General features: G+C 36.1%; 1 protein-coding gene across 10 annotated transcripts in view; it reads left to right on the forward strand.

Annotated features, from left to right (window-relative positions):
• LOC142628275 (uncharacterized) overlaps window positions 1-18,940 on the forward strand; it is a 61,217-nt gene that overhangs the window by 31,919 nt on the left and 10,358 nt on the right. For all 10 annotated transcript variants that reach the window (XR_012843009.1, XM_075802362.1, XM_075802353.1 and 7 more), the window contains 15 exons: window positions 1,931-2,006; window positions 3,553-3,683; window positions 10,077-10,136; window positions 10,306-10,375; window positions 10,499-10,563; window positions 10,644-10,705; window positions 10,789-10,912; window positions 10,989-11,046; window positions 11,258-11,370; window positions 14,553-14,630; window positions 14,728-14,790; window positions 14,935-15,030; window positions 15,126-15,235; window positions 16,159-16,348; window positions 16,761-16,875. Coding sequence is in view for 9 of the 10 variants with exons in the window: in XM_075802362.1 (XP_075658477.1) it covers window positions 1,931-2,006; window positions 3,553-3,683; window positions 10,077-10,136; window positions 10,306-10,375; window positions 10,499-10,563; window positions 10,644-10,705; window positions 10,789-10,912; window positions 10,989-11,046; window positions 11,258-11,370; window positions 14,553-14,630; window positions 14,728-14,790; window positions 14,935-15,030; window positions 15,126-15,235; window positions 16,159-16,348; window positions 16,761-16,875 (1,411 nt within the window). In the remaining variant the exon portion in view is untranslated. The remainder of the gene's footprint in view (window positions 1-1,930; window positions 2,007-3,552; window positions 3,684-10,076; window positions 10,137-10,305; window positions 10,376-10,498; window positions 10,564-10,643; window positions 10,706-10,788; window positions 10,913-10,988; window positions 11,047-11,257; window positions 11,371-14,552; window positions 14,631-14,727; window positions 14,791-14,934; window positions 15,031-15,125; window positions 15,236-16,158; window positions 16,349-16,760; window positions 16,876-18,940) is intronic.

Below are 18,940 nucleotides of genomic sequence, written 5' to 3' on the forward strand. Positions count from 1 at the left end.
CAGCTTTATTAAACATTCTACCAACGGCATCCATGACCAAAGCAAATAACAAGGGTGACAAATGATTGCCTTGTCTCAACCCTCTAGAGCCCTTGAAAAAGCCATAGGGAGAACTATTAATAAGAATAGAAAAGCGAATAGTAGAAAAAAGAAAAAGAAAATCCACCTCCTCCTCTTATCAGAGAAACCACTACGCTCTAGCAAGTGAATAAGAAAGATCCAATTCACATGATCAAGAACCTTCTTGACATCCAATTTACATAATAAACTTGACAGACCAAACTTCATTCTTTTGTCTAGACATCCATTAACAATAAGTATAAAGTTGAGAATTTGCCTGTTCAAAACAAAAGCATTTTTTGGAGCTGAAATGATATCTCCTAGGACCGTGCGTAGTCATGTAGCCAAAACTTTAGCGAGAATTTTATAAACCCCCCAACAAGGTTGATAGGATGGAAATCCTTGACTTCCACTTTTGCAGTTTTTTTTTTTTTTTTTGGAATGAGAGGAATGAAGGTTGCATTCAAACTTTTTTCAAATTGACCTTTAGCATAAAAATGGGGCACAACCAAAAGAGCTGATTTGAGAACCTTATAGCAAGATTGGGAAATTGCCATGGGAAAATCATCTGCACAGGTGATTTATCGCTATTAAAATCCTTGATTACTGCAAAGATCTTTGTCTCCTTAAAAGGTCTCTCTAGCCAGTCTGCTTTAGCTCCTGATGTCCTTGGAAATTCCAACACATCTGGGAAAGGTTGATCAACTCGCTGCTCAGTGTATAAGTTCATGTAGAATTGAGTTATACAATCAGCAATCATATCCTGATTGGAAGACAAATTTCCATTAACCATAAGATTCCTCAATACTGCTATTTCTTCTATTAAAATTGGCCATATTGTGAAAAAATCTTATATTGGAATCCCCCTCCCTCAAGTATAGCACTCTAGACTTTTGTCTCCAACTAATCTCTTCTAATAAAGTGGTCTTCTCTATTTCTGTACGGAGTTTTACTTGTTCTAAATTTTCCTTGGTTGTTAGAGGGTGAGTCTCCCTTCTAACATCTAAAGCATTCAAATTACTGCATTGATGCTGCTTCTTAACCGTGACATTACCAAACTACTTTTCATTCCACTTTTTTTAAAATCCAATTTCAAAGCTGCTAACTTCTTTGACAATATGTAACTAGGAGTTCCCTGAAAATGATAAGCTCCCCACCAAGCCTTCACTTTGTCTACAAACCTCTCCCTGCCTTCAACCACATATTTTCAAAACGAAAAGGAATTTGACCTCTATGTTGACTCCCACCCTCCAACAAAATTTGAAAGTGATTTGATAAAACTCTAGGCAACCGTTTTTGGGAGAAGTATGTGAAATAATCTGACAAAATTGGAGAGAAGAGAAACTGATTTATTCTAGATGCTGAGGAAGAATTAGGCCAAAGGGATATCCATCAACTCATGAAGAGAGATAAAATCAGAAAATTCATACCTAGAACGAGTATAACTTTCAGCCCCTAACCTCTCTCCGATGGAAGCAGATTACATTAAAGTCTCCTCCCAAACACCATGTCAAATTCCACCAATGATAAGTTCTGCCAGCTCCTCCCACGTTGTTTGACACTTATTGTAAAAAATGAATAGATATTTTATGAAAATTTTTCCAATAAAATCATTCGCTTTCTCATTGTCTCATTTTATTTATTGGCTAATCATAACCCTCTATAGATGCTAATAGCAATAATAATGAAATTAATATCAAGAGGAAAATCCATTACTTTTGAATATTCTACCACTTTGGAGTAGATGTTTTTATGAAATCTCCTATTTTCTAGATGTATCTAATCGAATCTGAGTCAATATTTAAATGTTTGATTTGAGTTTGCTTTTTATAGAATTTTTCCTTCTCTTTTCCAAATAACTTGTCATTAGGTACATACTTGGTCAGTGGATGCTAACCAATTTGTTGCTGATGAGGATGATGTCACTTATAGCTGTCGTGTTTCAGGTAAGAATTGTTGTGATATTTAATTGTTCTCTCTCTCTCTCTCTCTCTATATATATATATATATATATATATATATATATATAAGTCTATGTAGACTGAAATAAGGGTTTTAATATATTGATCTAATTGGATATGTTAATTATTATTTTGTTAAGACTGTTGTGATCATTTTGGGTATGGAGACAAGATGAACACAAATTTGGAAAGCTATAAAATCTATTATAAATTGTTGAAATCATGGACAATGTAGAATTATCATGAAAGTGATGCATGCTGACATGATGTTCTTCTGAACAATCTCATGGACATATACATCTTCTGAAGGTCGCCAAGAGCCTTGTAGCTCAATTGGCACTTCAAAGATGTCCAAGATTCAAATCTCCCCTCTTTTAACTATTAAATTATAGATAAAATTCTACTGAAGGGTTAATAATATGATTATTTGTTGGTCTTTTTTGTCATGCTATATATATAATTGTATCAATATTTGTGGTAGATTTTAACAGCATAAAACTTTTTAGTTTTTTGGACTCTTAATTAATTTTATTTTTTGAGGCTACATGATAACACAAAACATAGAACGCTCTGAACCAAGTTGCACAAATTTTTCAAGGGATTTTTCTGGAAAATAAATAGAATTGTAAAATAAACCTTGGAATTAACACCTAGGGTTGCTTGGAGTCCATACTAGGCAAGGTGGAAGACCTACCTAGATAGACTGGAATCAGCACCAAGCCATTGAAGAAAATTCCAATTGAATTTTTAATCATTGAAGTACTATAACACATTTATATAGATTACTAGGACTAAACACTAACCATAATTTTTTGGATCCAAAGTCCAATTATTGAATTTCGAAAATAAACTTGACTCTAAGACATTAAATAAGAAACTAATAACCTCATTAGCTAAATAACACCTAAAATAATATCCAATGGACTAACGGTAATACTCCCTCCATCCCATCCCAATTTGTTTGTCCAGTTTCAAAAATCAAACTTTTTAAGGGAACATCATTTATTGTCTTGTTTGCCTAAAATATATATATAAGCTTCCTAAATTTTTCAAAAAATAGGAATATTAAATCTGAAATTACAGGCACAAAAATATGCTCCTTATCAGTATTAGCATTTTTGAAATTACACAGCACAAATTTTAACTTATCCTCTTAATCAAATTTGAAAAATCTACAACTACCACAATACAAAAACTATTGGGTATTGGCTCCAAGCAATTTTGGATTACATCAAATACAAATTCTAGTTTATCTTTTTAATCAATATTGATTTTTTAAATATTCGTTGGTTTTCTTTATAAATGGTTTTGGAAATAAAGTAAGGGCATAAATGACTTCTAATTTTAGAAACAAGACAATATTTTGGAACATCCCAAAATGGAATGGAGGATAAAAAAACTGGGACGGAGGGACTAGTACAATTTACTTCTAAAAGTAAATAAACCTAAACTAGAATAAAATTGTCTTCATACTCCCTTATGGCATGAGCTTTCATGGAAGTTTTTTTCTATAAGATATTGCTTCTTATAGGTGCACTTTTACTGGAAGAGGTTGTCAATGCTTATGGTAGAGAAGGAATTGATGCCATCATGAATGGTGCAAAACAACACTTCAGGGAGTCTCAACAAGAAAAAGTTTCTGGCTCCACAATTTGGTGGAGGGTAAGTAAAATGTATTTGTTGCAGTTCAATTTTAAATCTATCTATTACTAGTTTCTGTTGTATAATAAGTAATTTCTTGTTTTACTTTTAATAGCCTTTATCACTTGTAACAGAAAGTTAGTTAGCTGATAGGTTGTAAGTGATAAGTTAGTTAGGCTTTTGGCCAAATCACATGGCAGCCACATGGTGGGTTCTTGTAACTAACTCAGTAACTTGCTTATTTAACTATAAATAAGCAAGGTTGCCTTCATTGTAACTAATTGAATTTGAATCTAATAAATCTACCTATGAGATATTATTCCAAGAGTGTGTCTTTTGAAGAGCTAGTTCATTCATTCTTTTCTCTAAGCAACTTAGCTTTCTAAAACATCTTTCATTTTTATCAATTTTTTTTTTCCTCCATCATAAATTGGTATCAGAACTTGAGATCCTTAGGATTCAAGTTGGCTTGCAATTTGTTTCTTCATTTGTCATCAAGAACCTATCAAGATCTTATCTTGATTTCATTTTCTTATCCTCTACTAGTGAGCCTAAGAATTTGTGAAGATGACACCAATAGTTTACAATAGAAGGAACAAGAAAGGTGTTCTTGCACATGAACCTGAGGTGTAGGTTCAACCCAGGCAGCTGCTGCAACCACACCAAGGAGAACCCCAGGTGACATTGGAGCAGATTGTGAAGTTGCTAAGGGGGAAATTTGTTGCCTTGAATGAGGAAGTGGGAAGGAACTGGCATTATCATCCTAGAAATGATGATGAACCTGTAGAAGATGCTGAAATTGATAGTCACAACAACTTTAGTAACCCAATTGGTCAGCCTAGAGGAGGTGTTCTAAGCCAAGTGCTTAGTCTTCCAAGGGGAGAACCAAAATGGGAATCAAACTTCAAGATTGAGTTACCTGAGTTCTATGGTAGCTTGAATCATGAAGAATTCATGGATTGGCTTAACCAAGTGGAAAGAATCTTTGATTTCCATGAAATACTAGACTTCAAGAAGGTGAAATTGGTATCTATCAAGCTGAGAGGGAGAACTTCAGCTTGGTGGGAACAACTCCAAGTTCAAAGAGTTAGGAGGGGTAAAAGAAAGATCCAAGATTGGTGCAAGATGAAGCAGAAAATGAGAAGCCAATTTCTACCTTTCAATTATATGCAATCCTTGTACAAACAACTGCATAATTTAAAGCAACATGGCAGTGTGGAAGAGTATACAAAGGAATTTGATCAACTGGTAGCTCAAGTAGACCTGAATGAGAGTGAAAAGTAGATAGTTGCAAGGTTCTTGAGTGGTCTTAAACCACCACTTTAAGATGCCTTATTTTTGCACCAACTGTAGACTGTATTTTTAAGCTCACAATAGGGCTTGATGTTTGAGAAGCAACTTGCAAGAAAAGCCTTTATGCAATTCCAAGCTTATGGTGATAGCAGAAGTACCCAAGTTAGTACTCAAGGAAGGCCAACTAATAATAGTGCACAACCTTTCAAGATTGACAATGTAAGTTTGCCTTCAACTTCTAGAGTAGCCAAACCAAGTGTGAAGAAGCTAGGCACAAGGCCATAGATTGCAAGAAAGGGGGAGTTAGTGCTTAAGGCAAGGGTAAAGCTTTGATGATTGAAGGTTGTGAAGACCATGAAGATGAAGAATTTCCAATGTATGAAGAAGAAATTGTTATAGGTGACTCAGATGAGGAAGAAGGCTTGGCTTTGGTAATGAAGAAGACCTTGTTAGCACCAAAACAAGAGCAGGAGGATTGGTTGAGGAGCAACATTTTTCACACCACATGTAATATTGGTGGCAGGATTTGCAACTTAGTAATTGATGGGGGAAGTTGTGAAAATGTGGTGTTTGAAGAAGTTGTTGATAAACTTGGTTTAAAGATTGAAGATCATCCTCACCCCTACAAATTGACATGGCTTAAGACAGGCAATGATATAAGAGTTTCCAAGAGATGCATGGTCTCCTTTTCAAGTAGGAAGAAGTTCAAAGATTCAGTTTTTTGTGATGTAGTGAAGATGGGTGCATGCCATTTGCTGTTGGGAAGGCCTTGGCAGTATGATAGACACACCAACCATGATGGAAGGAAGAACACCAACAACTTATACAAGGATGGACAACATTACACCCTACTACCCATAAAAGAAAAGGTGATTCTTAAAACTCCTACTATTGTACAGCCTAATTCTTTGCTTATTGTCAAGAAATTTGCACAAGAAACTCTAGCAACTGGTTTGGTTTACATGTTATTGACTGCATTAGAGTTAGATGCTATGATAGTGCCTCAATCTATAAAGGAGTTGATCAAGTCATTTGAGGATGTCTTCCCTAATGAATTACCTATTGAATTGCCTCCTATGAGAGACATACAACATACCATTGATTTCATTCCAGGTTCTGCATTACCTAATAGGGCTGCCTATAGGATGACACCAATGGAAAAGGATGAACTTAATAGGCAAGTGTAAGAACTATTGGAGAAGGGATATATTAGGCCAAGTTTTAGTCCATGTGCTGTACCAACCCTCTTAACCCCTAAGAAGGATGGTAGTTGGAGAATGTGTGTTGACAGTAGAGCCATTAACAAAATCACAATCAAATATCGATTTCCTATACCTAGGCTAGATGATATGCTTGACTGTCTAGCTAGTTCTAAAATCTTTTCCAAGATAGATCTTAGAAGTGGCTATCATCAAATTTGGATTAAGCCAAGGGATGAATGGAAGACTGCCTTTAAGACCCATAGTGGGCTATATGAGTGGTTTGTCATGCCTTTTGGTCTTACTAATGCACTCGCTACTTTCATGAGGGTAATGACTCAAATGTTGCAGCCTTTGCTTGGTGTATGTGTTGTAGTTTACTTTGATGATATATTGGTATGTAGCAAGACTTTGAATGATCATGTGAATCATTTGAAATTTGTGTTTGAGTTACTAAGAAGGGATAAGTTCTATTCAATTACCAAGAAATGTACCTTTGCAATAAGTAAGGTAGGTTTTCTTGGGTATGTGGTGACTGATAAGGGTATTGCAATGGATGAGGGGAAGGTTAAGGCCATTCTTGATTGGCCTGGTCCAAGATCTGCAGCTAAAGTAAGAAGCTTACATGGGTTAGCAACATTTTACAAGAGATTCATCAAAGGGTTTAGCACAGTTGCAGCACCACTCATTGACTTTCTCAAGGTGTCTACTTTTGTGTGGGATGAGGCTAAGCAGTAGAGTTTTGAGTCCTTGAAAGTTGCCCTTACTGTAGCACCAGTATTGCAGGCTCTTGACTTTGAAAAGATCTTTGAATTGGATTGTGATGCTTCTGGGCATAGGGGGTGTTCTCAGTCAAGAGGGCAAGCTAGTGGCCTATTTCAGTGAAAAACTCAATTCAACCAAGCTCAACTACAACACCTATGATGTGGAATTCTATGCCATAGTACAAGCAATAAAACATTGGAAGTGATATTTGGCTTACAAAGAATTTATGCTTCATATTGACCATGAGGCTCTTAAACACCTCAATAGCCAAGCAACCCTTAACAAACAACATGCCAAATGGGCTATCTACCTACAACAGTTCAACTTTGGCTTAAGGCACAAAGTTGGAGTCCTTAATAGAGTGGCAGATGGTCTTAGCAGGAGATCTTCCTTACTAGTGCTGATGCACAACATAGATGAGGGTTTTGAGGCATTTAGGCAGCAGTATAAGGAAGATTCCAAGTTGTTTCAAATTATGCAGAATTTGCAACAAGGCAACAAAGCTGCCTGTTCTAGATTCAACTTGCAAGTTGGATACTTGTATTCAAAGGCCTGCTCCTTTGTATTCCAAAATGTTTTCTTAGGCACAAAATTCTGTTTGAAGTGCATAGGCAAGGCCACTTTGGGAGAGAGAAGATATTGCAGCTCCTACAACAACAATTCTATTAGCTAGGCATGCTTAAGGATGTGGTAAGACTAGTTCGAATATGCATGATATGTCTGCAAAGTAAAGGGACAGCCACCAATGCTAGATTGTATTTGCCCCTTCCAGTTCCTAACAAGCCTTGGACTAGCGTTAGCATGGACTTTGTGCTTAGATTACCCCTTACTGCTAGAAATCAGGCTCTATTCTAGTGGTAGTGGACAAATTCTCCAAGATGGCCCATTTTGTGGCTTGCAAAAAGACTAATGATGCCTCCAATATTGTTGGTTTATTTTTCAGGGAGATCTATAAGTTACATGGAGTTCCAACTAGCATTGTGTTTGATAGGGATGCCAAATTTCTTGCCCATTTTTGGAGGACTTTGTGGAGGAAAATTGGTACTGACTAGCAGTACAGCACCAACTTCCATCCTCAAATGGATGGACAGGCTAAGGTGGTCAATAGGAGCTTGGGCAACCTCCTAAGGTGTTTTGTAAGGGACAAACCTAAGGAATGGGAGAATGTTTTACCTATAGCAAAGTTTGCCTACAACTCATCTACCAATAGAACAACTCAACACTCTCCCTTTTAGATTGTTTATGGGATGCAACCAGCCATTGTTCTTGACTTGTCAAGCTTACCATTACCCAAGGAGGAGCATTCGAAAGCCACCGAGTTAGTTGACTTCATACAACAACTGCACGCAGATATTAAGAAGAAAATAGAGGCCAGCAATGTTAAGTACAAGGCACAAGCTGACAAGAAGAAAAGGCAAGTGATTTTCAAGGATGGTGACATAGTATGGGTGATCCTGACCAAGGAGAGGAACCTTGTTGGACCTAATACAAAGTTGTAGCAAAAGAAGATTGGTCCTTGTCCTATACTACAAAAGATCGATGACAATGCCTACCAAGTCAAGCTACCTGATCATCTACGTATTTCTAACAGTTTTAGTGTACGTCACTTGCTGCCCTATCATGAACTGGATTAGCTTACAACAAGCCACACTTGAGGACAAGTGTGTTCCAAAGAGGGACAGTCCTGGTGTAGTTCAATTTTAAATCTATCTGTTACTAGCTTCTGTTGTATAATAAGTAATTTCTTGTTTTACTTTTAATAGCCTTTATCACTTGTAACAGAAAGTTAGTTAGCTGATAGGTTGTTAATGATAAGTGCAATAGTCTATTAGTTAGTTAGAGAAGTTACTTAGGCTTTGGCCAAATCACATGGCAGCCACATGGTGGGTTCTTGTAACTAAGCAGCTTGCTTATGTAACTATAAATGAGCAAGACTGCTTTCATTGTAACTAATTGAATTTGAATCTAAGAAATCTACCTATGAGGTATTATTCCAAGAGTGTGTCTCTAGAGGAGCTAGTTCATTCTTTCTTTTCTCTAAGCAACTTAGCTTTCTAAAACATCTTTACTTTTTACCATTTTTTTTCCTCCATTAGTATTTGTCTGTGTATATGTTAACAGTTAGGAAATTATCCTGTAGTAGGGCATTGCCAAAGACCTCTAATAGGATTCATAAGTAGACTATGCCGAAATGCACTATTTTGATATCAATATTGGGTCCTTAGTCAAGATTTTCCATAGTAATTAAGAAACGCTGCCACCAGATCTGCTTAATAAAGCTTAGTAACCAAGGATCTATTTCCACCTTATGTTGGCAGAGCTTTATTAGAATATGGTTTCTTGATTTCATTGGCCCTTTATCCCCTCTGTGCAATCTTCTTAAAGATTTAAATTCCATAAAAATAGATGCTGTATTGAGTCTTTTCCAGTCTATTATGCTTGTGATTCTCTTGGAAGAATGTGTTTTCCAAGGTATTAGTGGCAGAACCTGTATTCTCTTGTAATACTTATGGACTTTAGGGAACTTTTGAATATTTCATTATAAAGATAAAATGGTATAATCTAACTGCCAAGTTCAAAACAGTATGCAGAATTTAAAAAACAAAAAGAATAAAGCTAAAATTTGAAATTACAAATATCCAAACACTTAAAGATAGACAAGCTCATGAATATGGAATCCCTGTAACTACAGCAAAGGGTCAAAACGGTAATGCCTGCATTTGTGCCTTTGTCAAGCCCCTTCCCCTTATTTCCCTTCTCAAAGGGGGATGCTTATAAAAGATAAAAAATGCTATCCAACTTCTTGTGATTTGAGACTTGGGGGAATATATACCATTCAAACTGGTTGACGAAAGAGGGAAATTGCAGTATTAGCACCACCTTATTATTTTGCAAACCTTTAATCTGAATTTGGAATTTCATTTCCTTCAAACTTCACAGTGTTCCTCTCATTTCAAATACCCTACATGAGGGATGAAGCTATGGCTTTCCACATGATATGACTCTGACTTTGGCCTAACACAGGGTATCCGAAATAAATACTAGCAATTATAGCCATATAAATCTGTGTATTTATATGTATATGTATATATTATATTTTAATGTGTTAATTTTATCCTTCTCTCTTTAACTCAATTTTGCTTGGTGTATTGCTCAGACGAGGGAAGCTACTCTATTTGCTTTAGCATCTCTTTCAGAACAGTTGGTTGATTTAGAGGTTTGTGCCTTATACTTTATACCTCTAACATAAGGTAGGTTTTGTAATGTGGTTGGGTTCTAATGTGTGTAGCTACTACCATCTTTCACTTTTGATAACGTGATTTTTTTTTCTTGGTGGGATCTGCTTCATATATTTTATTGATATATTTATTAAATATACTTGTCAGGTATCAGGACCAAGCAGAGTTGATGTTGGAAAGCTTGCGGAGCAAATAATCACTGAAGACATTGGAATTGGTGAACTCTCTTTCTCTCCGTACCCCCCCCCCCCCCCCCCCCCCCGGCCTCTTGTCTCTCTCAGTACTGGATTCAAATTATGCATCAGTGAACGAAATTAGTTGTTATTGTTCTGTTGTGCAGGGGTACATGAATATCCCTTCCTTTATGCCCGTATATTTACATCAGTTGCTAAGTTCTCCCCTCTGGTAAATATTAAAATACTTCCTTTCCTTCTTGAAGCTCATGTATTCTAGAATATTCCTATGAAATTTATGATCTTGTATAGATTAGCCATGGAGTTCTTGAGCACATCCTGTACGCTGCTATCAAGGCAATTGGCATGGATGTGTAAGCATTCAGACCTCCTTTTTAGTATGTAAATTATTGAGAGAGAGAGAAATTAAGCTATGGTGATGGTATTCTTTTCACAGGCCCCCACCTGTTAAAGTAGGTGCCTGCAGGGCACTTTCCCAGCTCCTACCTGAAGCAAACAAAGAACTTATTCAATCCCAAATGATGGGTTTATTTTCATCACTTACAGATCTTCTTAACCAGGTAATGTACCTCCATTATATCCTTGTTTGATTTGGTTGAAGTGCCATTTGCTATTATTTCTAATGCTGCTTTTTAGGCATCTGACGAAACCTTACACCTAGTGCTTGAAACACTGCAAGCTGCGATTAAGGCAGGTGGGTATATGGCAATTTCATTTTAGGCTGGTATAACAAATTTCATATTCTTTCTGGTTAAGTACCGATTTCTTTCATTTTAAGTATTGAGTAGTATCATGTTTTCTTAATTCCATGGCAAATATGGTAATCTCGTTTTAGGCTGGTGTAACAATTTTCATTTTCTTTCTGGTTAACTGTACCCTTTTTTTTGCTGTTGTTTCTCATGTAGGCAGTGAAACATCGACATCTGTGGAGCCCATCATCTCTCCCATAATTCTTAATGTGTGGGCATTGCATATTTCAGATCCTTTTATCAGCATTGATGCACTTGAGGTTCTTGAGGTAAAAATTTTGAGTGTTGTTGATGATTGTCATAGTAAGATGGGATGCCTACATGCATCTTGTCTGCATGTGCTTGATGTGGTTTAATATACTTATTTCAGTTTGTTACCAATGGGGGGTATAAGGCTTTGTTAGTGGATGTATTAAAGATTCAAATAAACACCTCCTTTTTACTGGAAATCTACCTCAGCTTTCGATTCATACCTTATATAATAAAGGGTAAACACAATGGGACAGCTGGTAGGGACAGCTCAGCCCTTATGAAACTTCCGAGCAACTTCCTAGCCCTTTCTTGAAGGGTTCCACATATACAACAGAAAGTACAACCATATGTATTCCTAATTCTCTAACACTTGCCTTCAAGTAGGGTTCAAATCCCCCTCTCCCAACCTTTGAATTATCAACAACAAAATGTGACCTGAAATAATTAACATAATTTTATTACTTAAAAAAAAAAAACACTTCCCCTCAAGCTGGGGAATGTTTGTCATATAGGCCCAGCTCGGAACATATCAACTCTAGATGACTTCTACATGATGCCTTAGTAAAGAAATTAGCAAGTTGATCTCCAGAGTTCACATATGTAGTTATATTCCTCACTTAGAATCTTGTCTTGGACAAAGTGACATTCTACTTCAATGTGCTTGGTCGTTTCATTGAATTCCGGATTGGATGCAATGTGTTTAGCAGCTTAGAAAACTACAAATTTGGGTATCTTCAACTCTCCAATCAATATATTTGGGATTGATCAAGGTAGGGGGATTTGGCACCTAGTACTGGAATTTAACCTAAAAAGAAAGCTTCTACTGACTTTGTCAATTGAGCATAACTGCTATTATTTAATTTAATTGAGTTCATCAACAACAATTCAGTTGAAAACAATTAATCGCGGTCCAATTTTATCTTTGTTTTCATGATAACAAATAATTAGATGATCATAAATAGAACCAAAATTTACAAACAACTTAATCGACAACTCACAACTCCATAACCCGATTGACCAATTCAAGAAACAAATGAAACCAACATACAGACACACTTGCTATTGGAATAACACGATTAAAACAAGGGAAAAACAGAAGGAAAAGCACTTGAGAAGGTCAACATGTAATCATCTTAGTCAATCCATAAAGGACTTGACCCGTAACAGTGACAGATTCAAGTGTTGACGGGTTTCAGTCAAGAAACAATTGGACAATGAACAAGTCTTGTGCTTCTTGCCAACGATGAGATGAGAGTAGAAAAGAAATTTTAACCAATAAACCACAATAGCGAGGAGAGAGAAATTTCTGGGAAACGAGAATTGGGTTTAAGAGGTTGATTTGATAACCAAAAGTTTCACTGAAAGTCAATTATGAGATAGAATGCTAAACAAGAGAACCTTTGTAGTTGTGGGTTTTATTGCGAGATGTATCTTGGGTCCAATGAAGTCAACAGTGGTCGATTTGGGTTTATGGGTCATCGGTTTATGGTCAGTGATGGTCGAACGGAAGGTATTCAACGGTAGTTGACTATGACCGGCAGCAATTCGCAGCTTATGTTGGTGGTTCTAATACTAATTACCTTGTAAACTAAAATTTCATATTATGTATTTTGATTTAAACCAAAATTAACATTGATATGCACTCCTACCTTTTCTTTCCTGTGGAAATGTATTTGGAGTAGTAAGGTACATAAAAGAGTCTTTCTTTTTGTGGACTGCAGCTTGAGATAGTATTCTTATTATTGACAACCTTGTAAAAATGAACTTGTCTTTGGTTAATTGGTGTTGCTTGTGCCGTTGCGATGGAGAAACATTGGCTTCACACATGCCTTATGGAGTGAAGTGTTTTTGATGTTTGGTTTGCAGTGGGTGATGCCAAGGACGGTTGTTTCTCTTCTTTTTGCATGGGAGAATTATTTGGGGTTACACTCTTCTTCGGTCTGGAATATGGTTCCAGTTTGTTTGATGTGGCTAATTTGGAGGGAACAAAATACTCACACTTTTGAGGACATTGAGAAATCTGCGGATTTTTTGAAGTCTTTGCTAGTTGGGACATTCTTTGGGTGGTCTCGTACTTGGGGTTTTACACAATGTATTTCCATTTTTGATTTCGTGCATTCTATCTCTGTTTGATTTGTTTGTGTTTGTTTCTAGTACATTATGTTCATCATCATGAACATAACGTATTTTTTTAATGAATATATCTATTACCTATCAAGAAAAAAAAAAAAAAGTTCACCTCCATAATACAAATAACCCAATTTACCTTACAACTAAAACAATATTACATGCAACAGTTGATATAGCTTAACTGAATATCTATGGTATCTGATCATTTCTCACCACTTGAAATTTGATGGATCGGCTGTGGGTTATTTGGGGCAATTTGATGGATTGGTTGTTTAGGTTTTTGAAGTTTTAAATTTTAGGGGTTTAAAGGTGACAAAGCAACATGCGGTTGGAAGGTTTTGATTTGCTGGTAATTTAAAAAATAGATAAGAGAAAGAATAAACTTCTAGCATCATGCCTTGGAGAAAGTTGTATCACACAGATCTCAAACAAAATTTCATAACTCCTGAATTTAGAAAACTACTTCTTTTCAATAGAAAGCATTACATCCATATAAATAGATTCGTAATACCCATTCCTAGTGAAACTTGGACCTCTTAAATCCTAATTAGAGTCGCACTCCTTGGGCTATTACTGCTAAGCCCAAACTAAATAACTAAACTTAGATAAGAACAAAATATGACCCAATGGAGTATTAGTACAGCCTATCCCTGGAAACCAGAAAATTACAAGATTGCCTCAACACTTAAATTAAATAAAGTATGAGAAATTTGACTAGAATTATTCAATTTTTAAAAACATAATAAAAAAATGGAAATCAAAAGTTGGGCACTAGTGGTAGCCGTGGGATGCCTTTGATATACCTCAATGGCTGCTGCTGTGGTCTTCTATCAGTTGTGCTGCTTGATGCATCCAATATTGATTCTAATGGAACTTGTTTTGTTATTTCTACCTTTTCCAAATGTTCGTGGTGGCATCAACTGCCCTTGAGACTTGAGTTGTGGTGTCATTTATCTATGATGTGGAATCTATTTTATTTTTCCTTTTGCCATTTTGCGTTTATAACTTTAGAAAGTTGATGATTTTATGATTTTGTTCTATTAACTTTTCATTTCATTTTTTATCCCAGGCAATAAAAAATTCTCCTGGTTGTATACATCCACTGACATCCCGGGTTTTACCATATATTGGACCAATCTTAAATAAGGTACAGTTTATAAGAGTTATCCCAATGTGAATAATGTCTGGATGTACAACAATCATGAAGGTATGTGTTTCTGATGCATTATGATGGTTATTACCAGCCCCAACAGCAGCCTGATGGATTAGTAGCAGGATCATTGGATCTGGTGACTATGCTATTGAAGGCAAGTTGTATTTGGCAAGATGGTTTCTTTTATTTTCCTTTTGCTATTGTTTTTCCATCTTTTCAAAATTTATGTGGAATCATAAATTTTTATCATAATAGTATCCACATTTTGCTAACTACTCTTTGTGATAGTATTTTACAGAATGCTCCAATTGATGTAGTAAAAGCCGTACATGATGTCTGTTTTGATGCTGTTATCTGGATAGTCCTTCAAAGTGATGATCATAGTGAGATGCAGGTTAGCTAAAATGTTTCAACGCCTTTTCAATTTCCTTTTGCTTGTTTTGTATCCAAATGTTGAAACGACTCCTATGCTTCCTCAATATTGACCAGAATGCAACAGAATGTTTAGCTGCTTTTGTATCTGGTGGAAGAGAAGAAGTGCTAACTTGGAGTGGTGATTCTGGGTTTACTATGCGAAGTTTACTTGATGCTGCTTCAAGGTTAGTTTTTGGTAGTTTACTTTGTTTTGCAGTCCCATTGGGAAGCTTGAAAGCTCTTACTTAATTGTGTAAAAATTTGAAAATGTTGTACTGGCCTATTAATTTGGGCTAGTAGAAACTAGATTCTTTTGTTGATTATTAATTACTTGCAAGAAGAGATTTATGTTTATTTTTTAGAAGTTATTGCGATGCTAGGTTCAATAATTTACTCAAAACCACTTGTGATTAGGGGCTTAAAAATAGTCAAACTTTGATACTAGCTCTATTTATTTAACCACTGCTACGTTTATATCATTTTGTGGGATATAGACTTTCTGTGTTCTTTATTTTGGGAGCATTTGAATTTCAAGTGAAATCTCCATTTTTTTGTTTGGTTAATTCTGTAAGTGTACAAGGTCCTGATTGATTTTGATAATTGACATGGAAGAATGTATTGAATTGTGTCTCTACTTTTTATCCTTCAATTTGGTTTCTTATTTGCTGAGTGAGAAATATAGACTTTTCTTTTCCATTTGTAGTTCATGTCTTTTGCCAAATGCTGACCTTTCTAGCAAGCAGGCCTTATCATCATTGCACATTCCTGAGTTTGTCAACTTCTATGTGAAGGGCAAGTTGACATCTTTGCTTTGTAGAGTACATCATATCTTGGATCGTTTTTTTAAAATTTTTTTTTTTTATTTGATTGGCAAGTTACACAAGCAACTAGTGGGGGATAAAATGCAATGCACAACCTCACCCTCTACCCCATTAGCTGAAGTAATAACAGTGTGCTTTGGGATGATATTTCTTCTCTCTAAAATGAAATTATTGCTTGTGGCTTTTCTAGTTGTTCATCCAATTCCTGTTAGTTTTCCATTATCAATATTATATTATAATTTTGACATAGGTTTCTGGATGCTGATATTTGCACAATTTGAATGCAGACTTCTTGACCCTAAATTGGAAAGCTCTGGTTCTCTTTTTGTTGGGAGTTACATCCTGCAGCTTATATTGAATCTGCCATCACAAATGTCACTGCATATACGAGACCTGGTTGCTGCTCTTGTTAGACGGATGCAATCTGTTCAAATAGTGGGATTGAAAAGCTCATTGCTACTTATTTTTGCTAGATTAGTAATGTCCTCTAACTTTTTAACTTCATCTAAGTTATGATAGTGTAAACTTTAGAAGTTTTTTTATTATTATTTTTTTAAGTTGCAAATTGTTTTATTATATAGTATTCTTGAAAAAATATGTGTATATCTCAAAGCACATGGGAAAATGTTGCATGGGAGAAGTTCTATACTGCAACTTCCTGGTTGTTTGCACTCAATTCATTCAACATTGGTTGTCTTGGAAAAAGGACTTTTTAAATTGCTTAAATATGATTATATGTTTCATCTTTTTGTGGTTCATACCTCACCTATAAAGTTCCTTGTCAAATTTCTCCAACATTTCCTGATTGTTGGCATGGTCAAGTAGTCAGGCACCCCCACATATATTTTATGGATAAAGTTTTGAAAATTTTTCTCCCTTCAAAATGCAGGTTCATATGAGTTCCCCAAATGTTGAACAATTTATTGATTTACTGACCAGCATCCCAGCCGAAGGCTATGATAATTCCTTCTCTTATGTAATGTCAGAATGGACTAAGCAACAAGGTAAGCATCCCTCGTGCACTTGTTTTCTTTTAGCAAGGTATTCAAGTGGTGATATGAGTAATCACACATCATATTTCAGATTGAGTTTCATAATGGCTTTATTGTATTGTGAACTTACATAATAAAGATTAATTACATTTTTGCATGGTAGTAAAAGCGCAAACACAGATGAGGTAATTAGTAAGATAGTAAGATATGTTACTTACCCGTTTGGACAAAAATAACTGTTGTTAAAGTAGAAGTGTTTAGTGTTTGATGAGTTTGTCCGTAATACAAAATATTATTTATATATAAAGGAGTACATTGACACTCCCCCTCAAGTTGGAGAGTATGTATATCATATAATCCCAGCTTGTTACATAATAAATCCAAACGAGTCTTACTTAAAGTTTTGGTAAACATATCATCAATTTGGACTCTTGTAGAAACATATGGAGTAGCAGTTACACCATCTTCTACTTTCTCCTGAGTAATATGGCAATCTAGTTCTATATGCATGGTTTTCTCATGGAACACAGGATTGGAGGTAACGCGAATTGCTGCTTGATTATCACAATGCACATTCACAGGCACCTTCACAACAAATTTTAATTCCTCAAGTAAATGCTTGATTCACATAAGCTCAAATGATGTGTGTGCCATTCCTCAACTTGAAAACTAGCTTGATGAGTCGAGGGTTTACCATACAACTCCCAAAAAAAGTCTACTGTATGATTCTCACCATGATAATAAATGCACTTACGAAGGCCACATCCTCTACCACGACCCCCTTGGTCACGACCTCCACGGCCTTGACCCTCATAGCCTCAACCTCCATGACCACCTCTATTACTCCCCATAGAAGTGGCAAAGGCAAATTTATGTAATGCATCAGTACTAAAGTTAGATAATGTAGCCTATCTAAGTCTACCAAAAACTTCACAAGGGAGGTATTGACTAGCTAAAATTTGTGATTTCATTGGATCCAAAATTTTAAGTAATCTAGAGGAAGTGAGCAACATGCATAGAATCTTGTTGTTTCTTCATAGTTTTAACATCAAAGGTGATGGGTTGATAACTATTGAGTTCTTCACATATGCCCTTAAACTTGTTTTAATAATCTTTCAAAGACAAATCACTGAGACTCAAGGAGAAAAAAGTTTGATGAAGACCATAAATTTGCTTCAAATTGTTAACACTAGAGTAAGTTCCTTGGCCTGTTCCTAAACAAGTTTAGCAGTTGGTAACAAAACCAAACTACAGCTGATCTTAGATTCCATGCTATTCCACAAGCAATTCTTAATTTGTGCATCTTCGGCTCTCCAATTGGCATATTTAGAGTCCGTAGATACATGGGGTTCACTAATCATTTAATCATACTTCTTTATACCAAGAAGAAACACTTCAATTGCCTGGGCCCACTGAGTATAATTACTTCCATTAAGACAAATGGGCGGAATACATAACATATCAGGAGACAGTAATTAATTAGGAGATCTGTGTGATATTCCTTGTCATTGTATGAATAGAAACTTAATCGCCATTAATCAAAATAATCTCCTTTTGGTAGGAGTACAATCACATCACATCACAATCATATGAAAAGGGGAATCTCTTTGGTTACTTGAAGTAGGGTACCTTAGATTCCCTGGGATGCTCTGATGCCTACTCCTCCCCACCCTCACCCCCAACTACTCCTCCCCACCCTTACCACCTTTACACATTCCTCCTCCGTCTCCTCTTCCTTTTTGCTTTCCTCCATAGTATGGCTTTTTCCCATATCCTTACCCCCCTCCTCCAACATTGCCTACTCCATCCCCACCTCCTCAGGGACCTAACCATGCTTTGCCTAAATTGTCTAACATTGTACCTCCACCATTAGCCATACCAAATATTCCCACCATAGAAACCTCACAAAATATCTCTCCTACATCTCAATCCTTTGATCATGGGGGCAGTAAGAGGTTGTTTCGTATTGATGCAAAACTTTTTTCTCTCTCTTTTGATGGGGGGCGCTCTAATTCGTATGCCATACATGAGACATGCTGGGATTTGGTTGCGAGGCTTTCAATGCGGCTATGTTTGC

This window comes from Castanea sativa, chromosome 3 (assembly GCF_040712315.1).
Source record: "Castanea sativa cultivar Marrone di Chiusa Pesio chromosome 3, ASM4071231v1".
In the NCBI taxonomy this organism is placed as follows: Eukaryota; Viridiplantae; Streptophyta; class Magnoliopsida; order Fagales; family Fagaceae; genus Castanea; species Castanea sativa.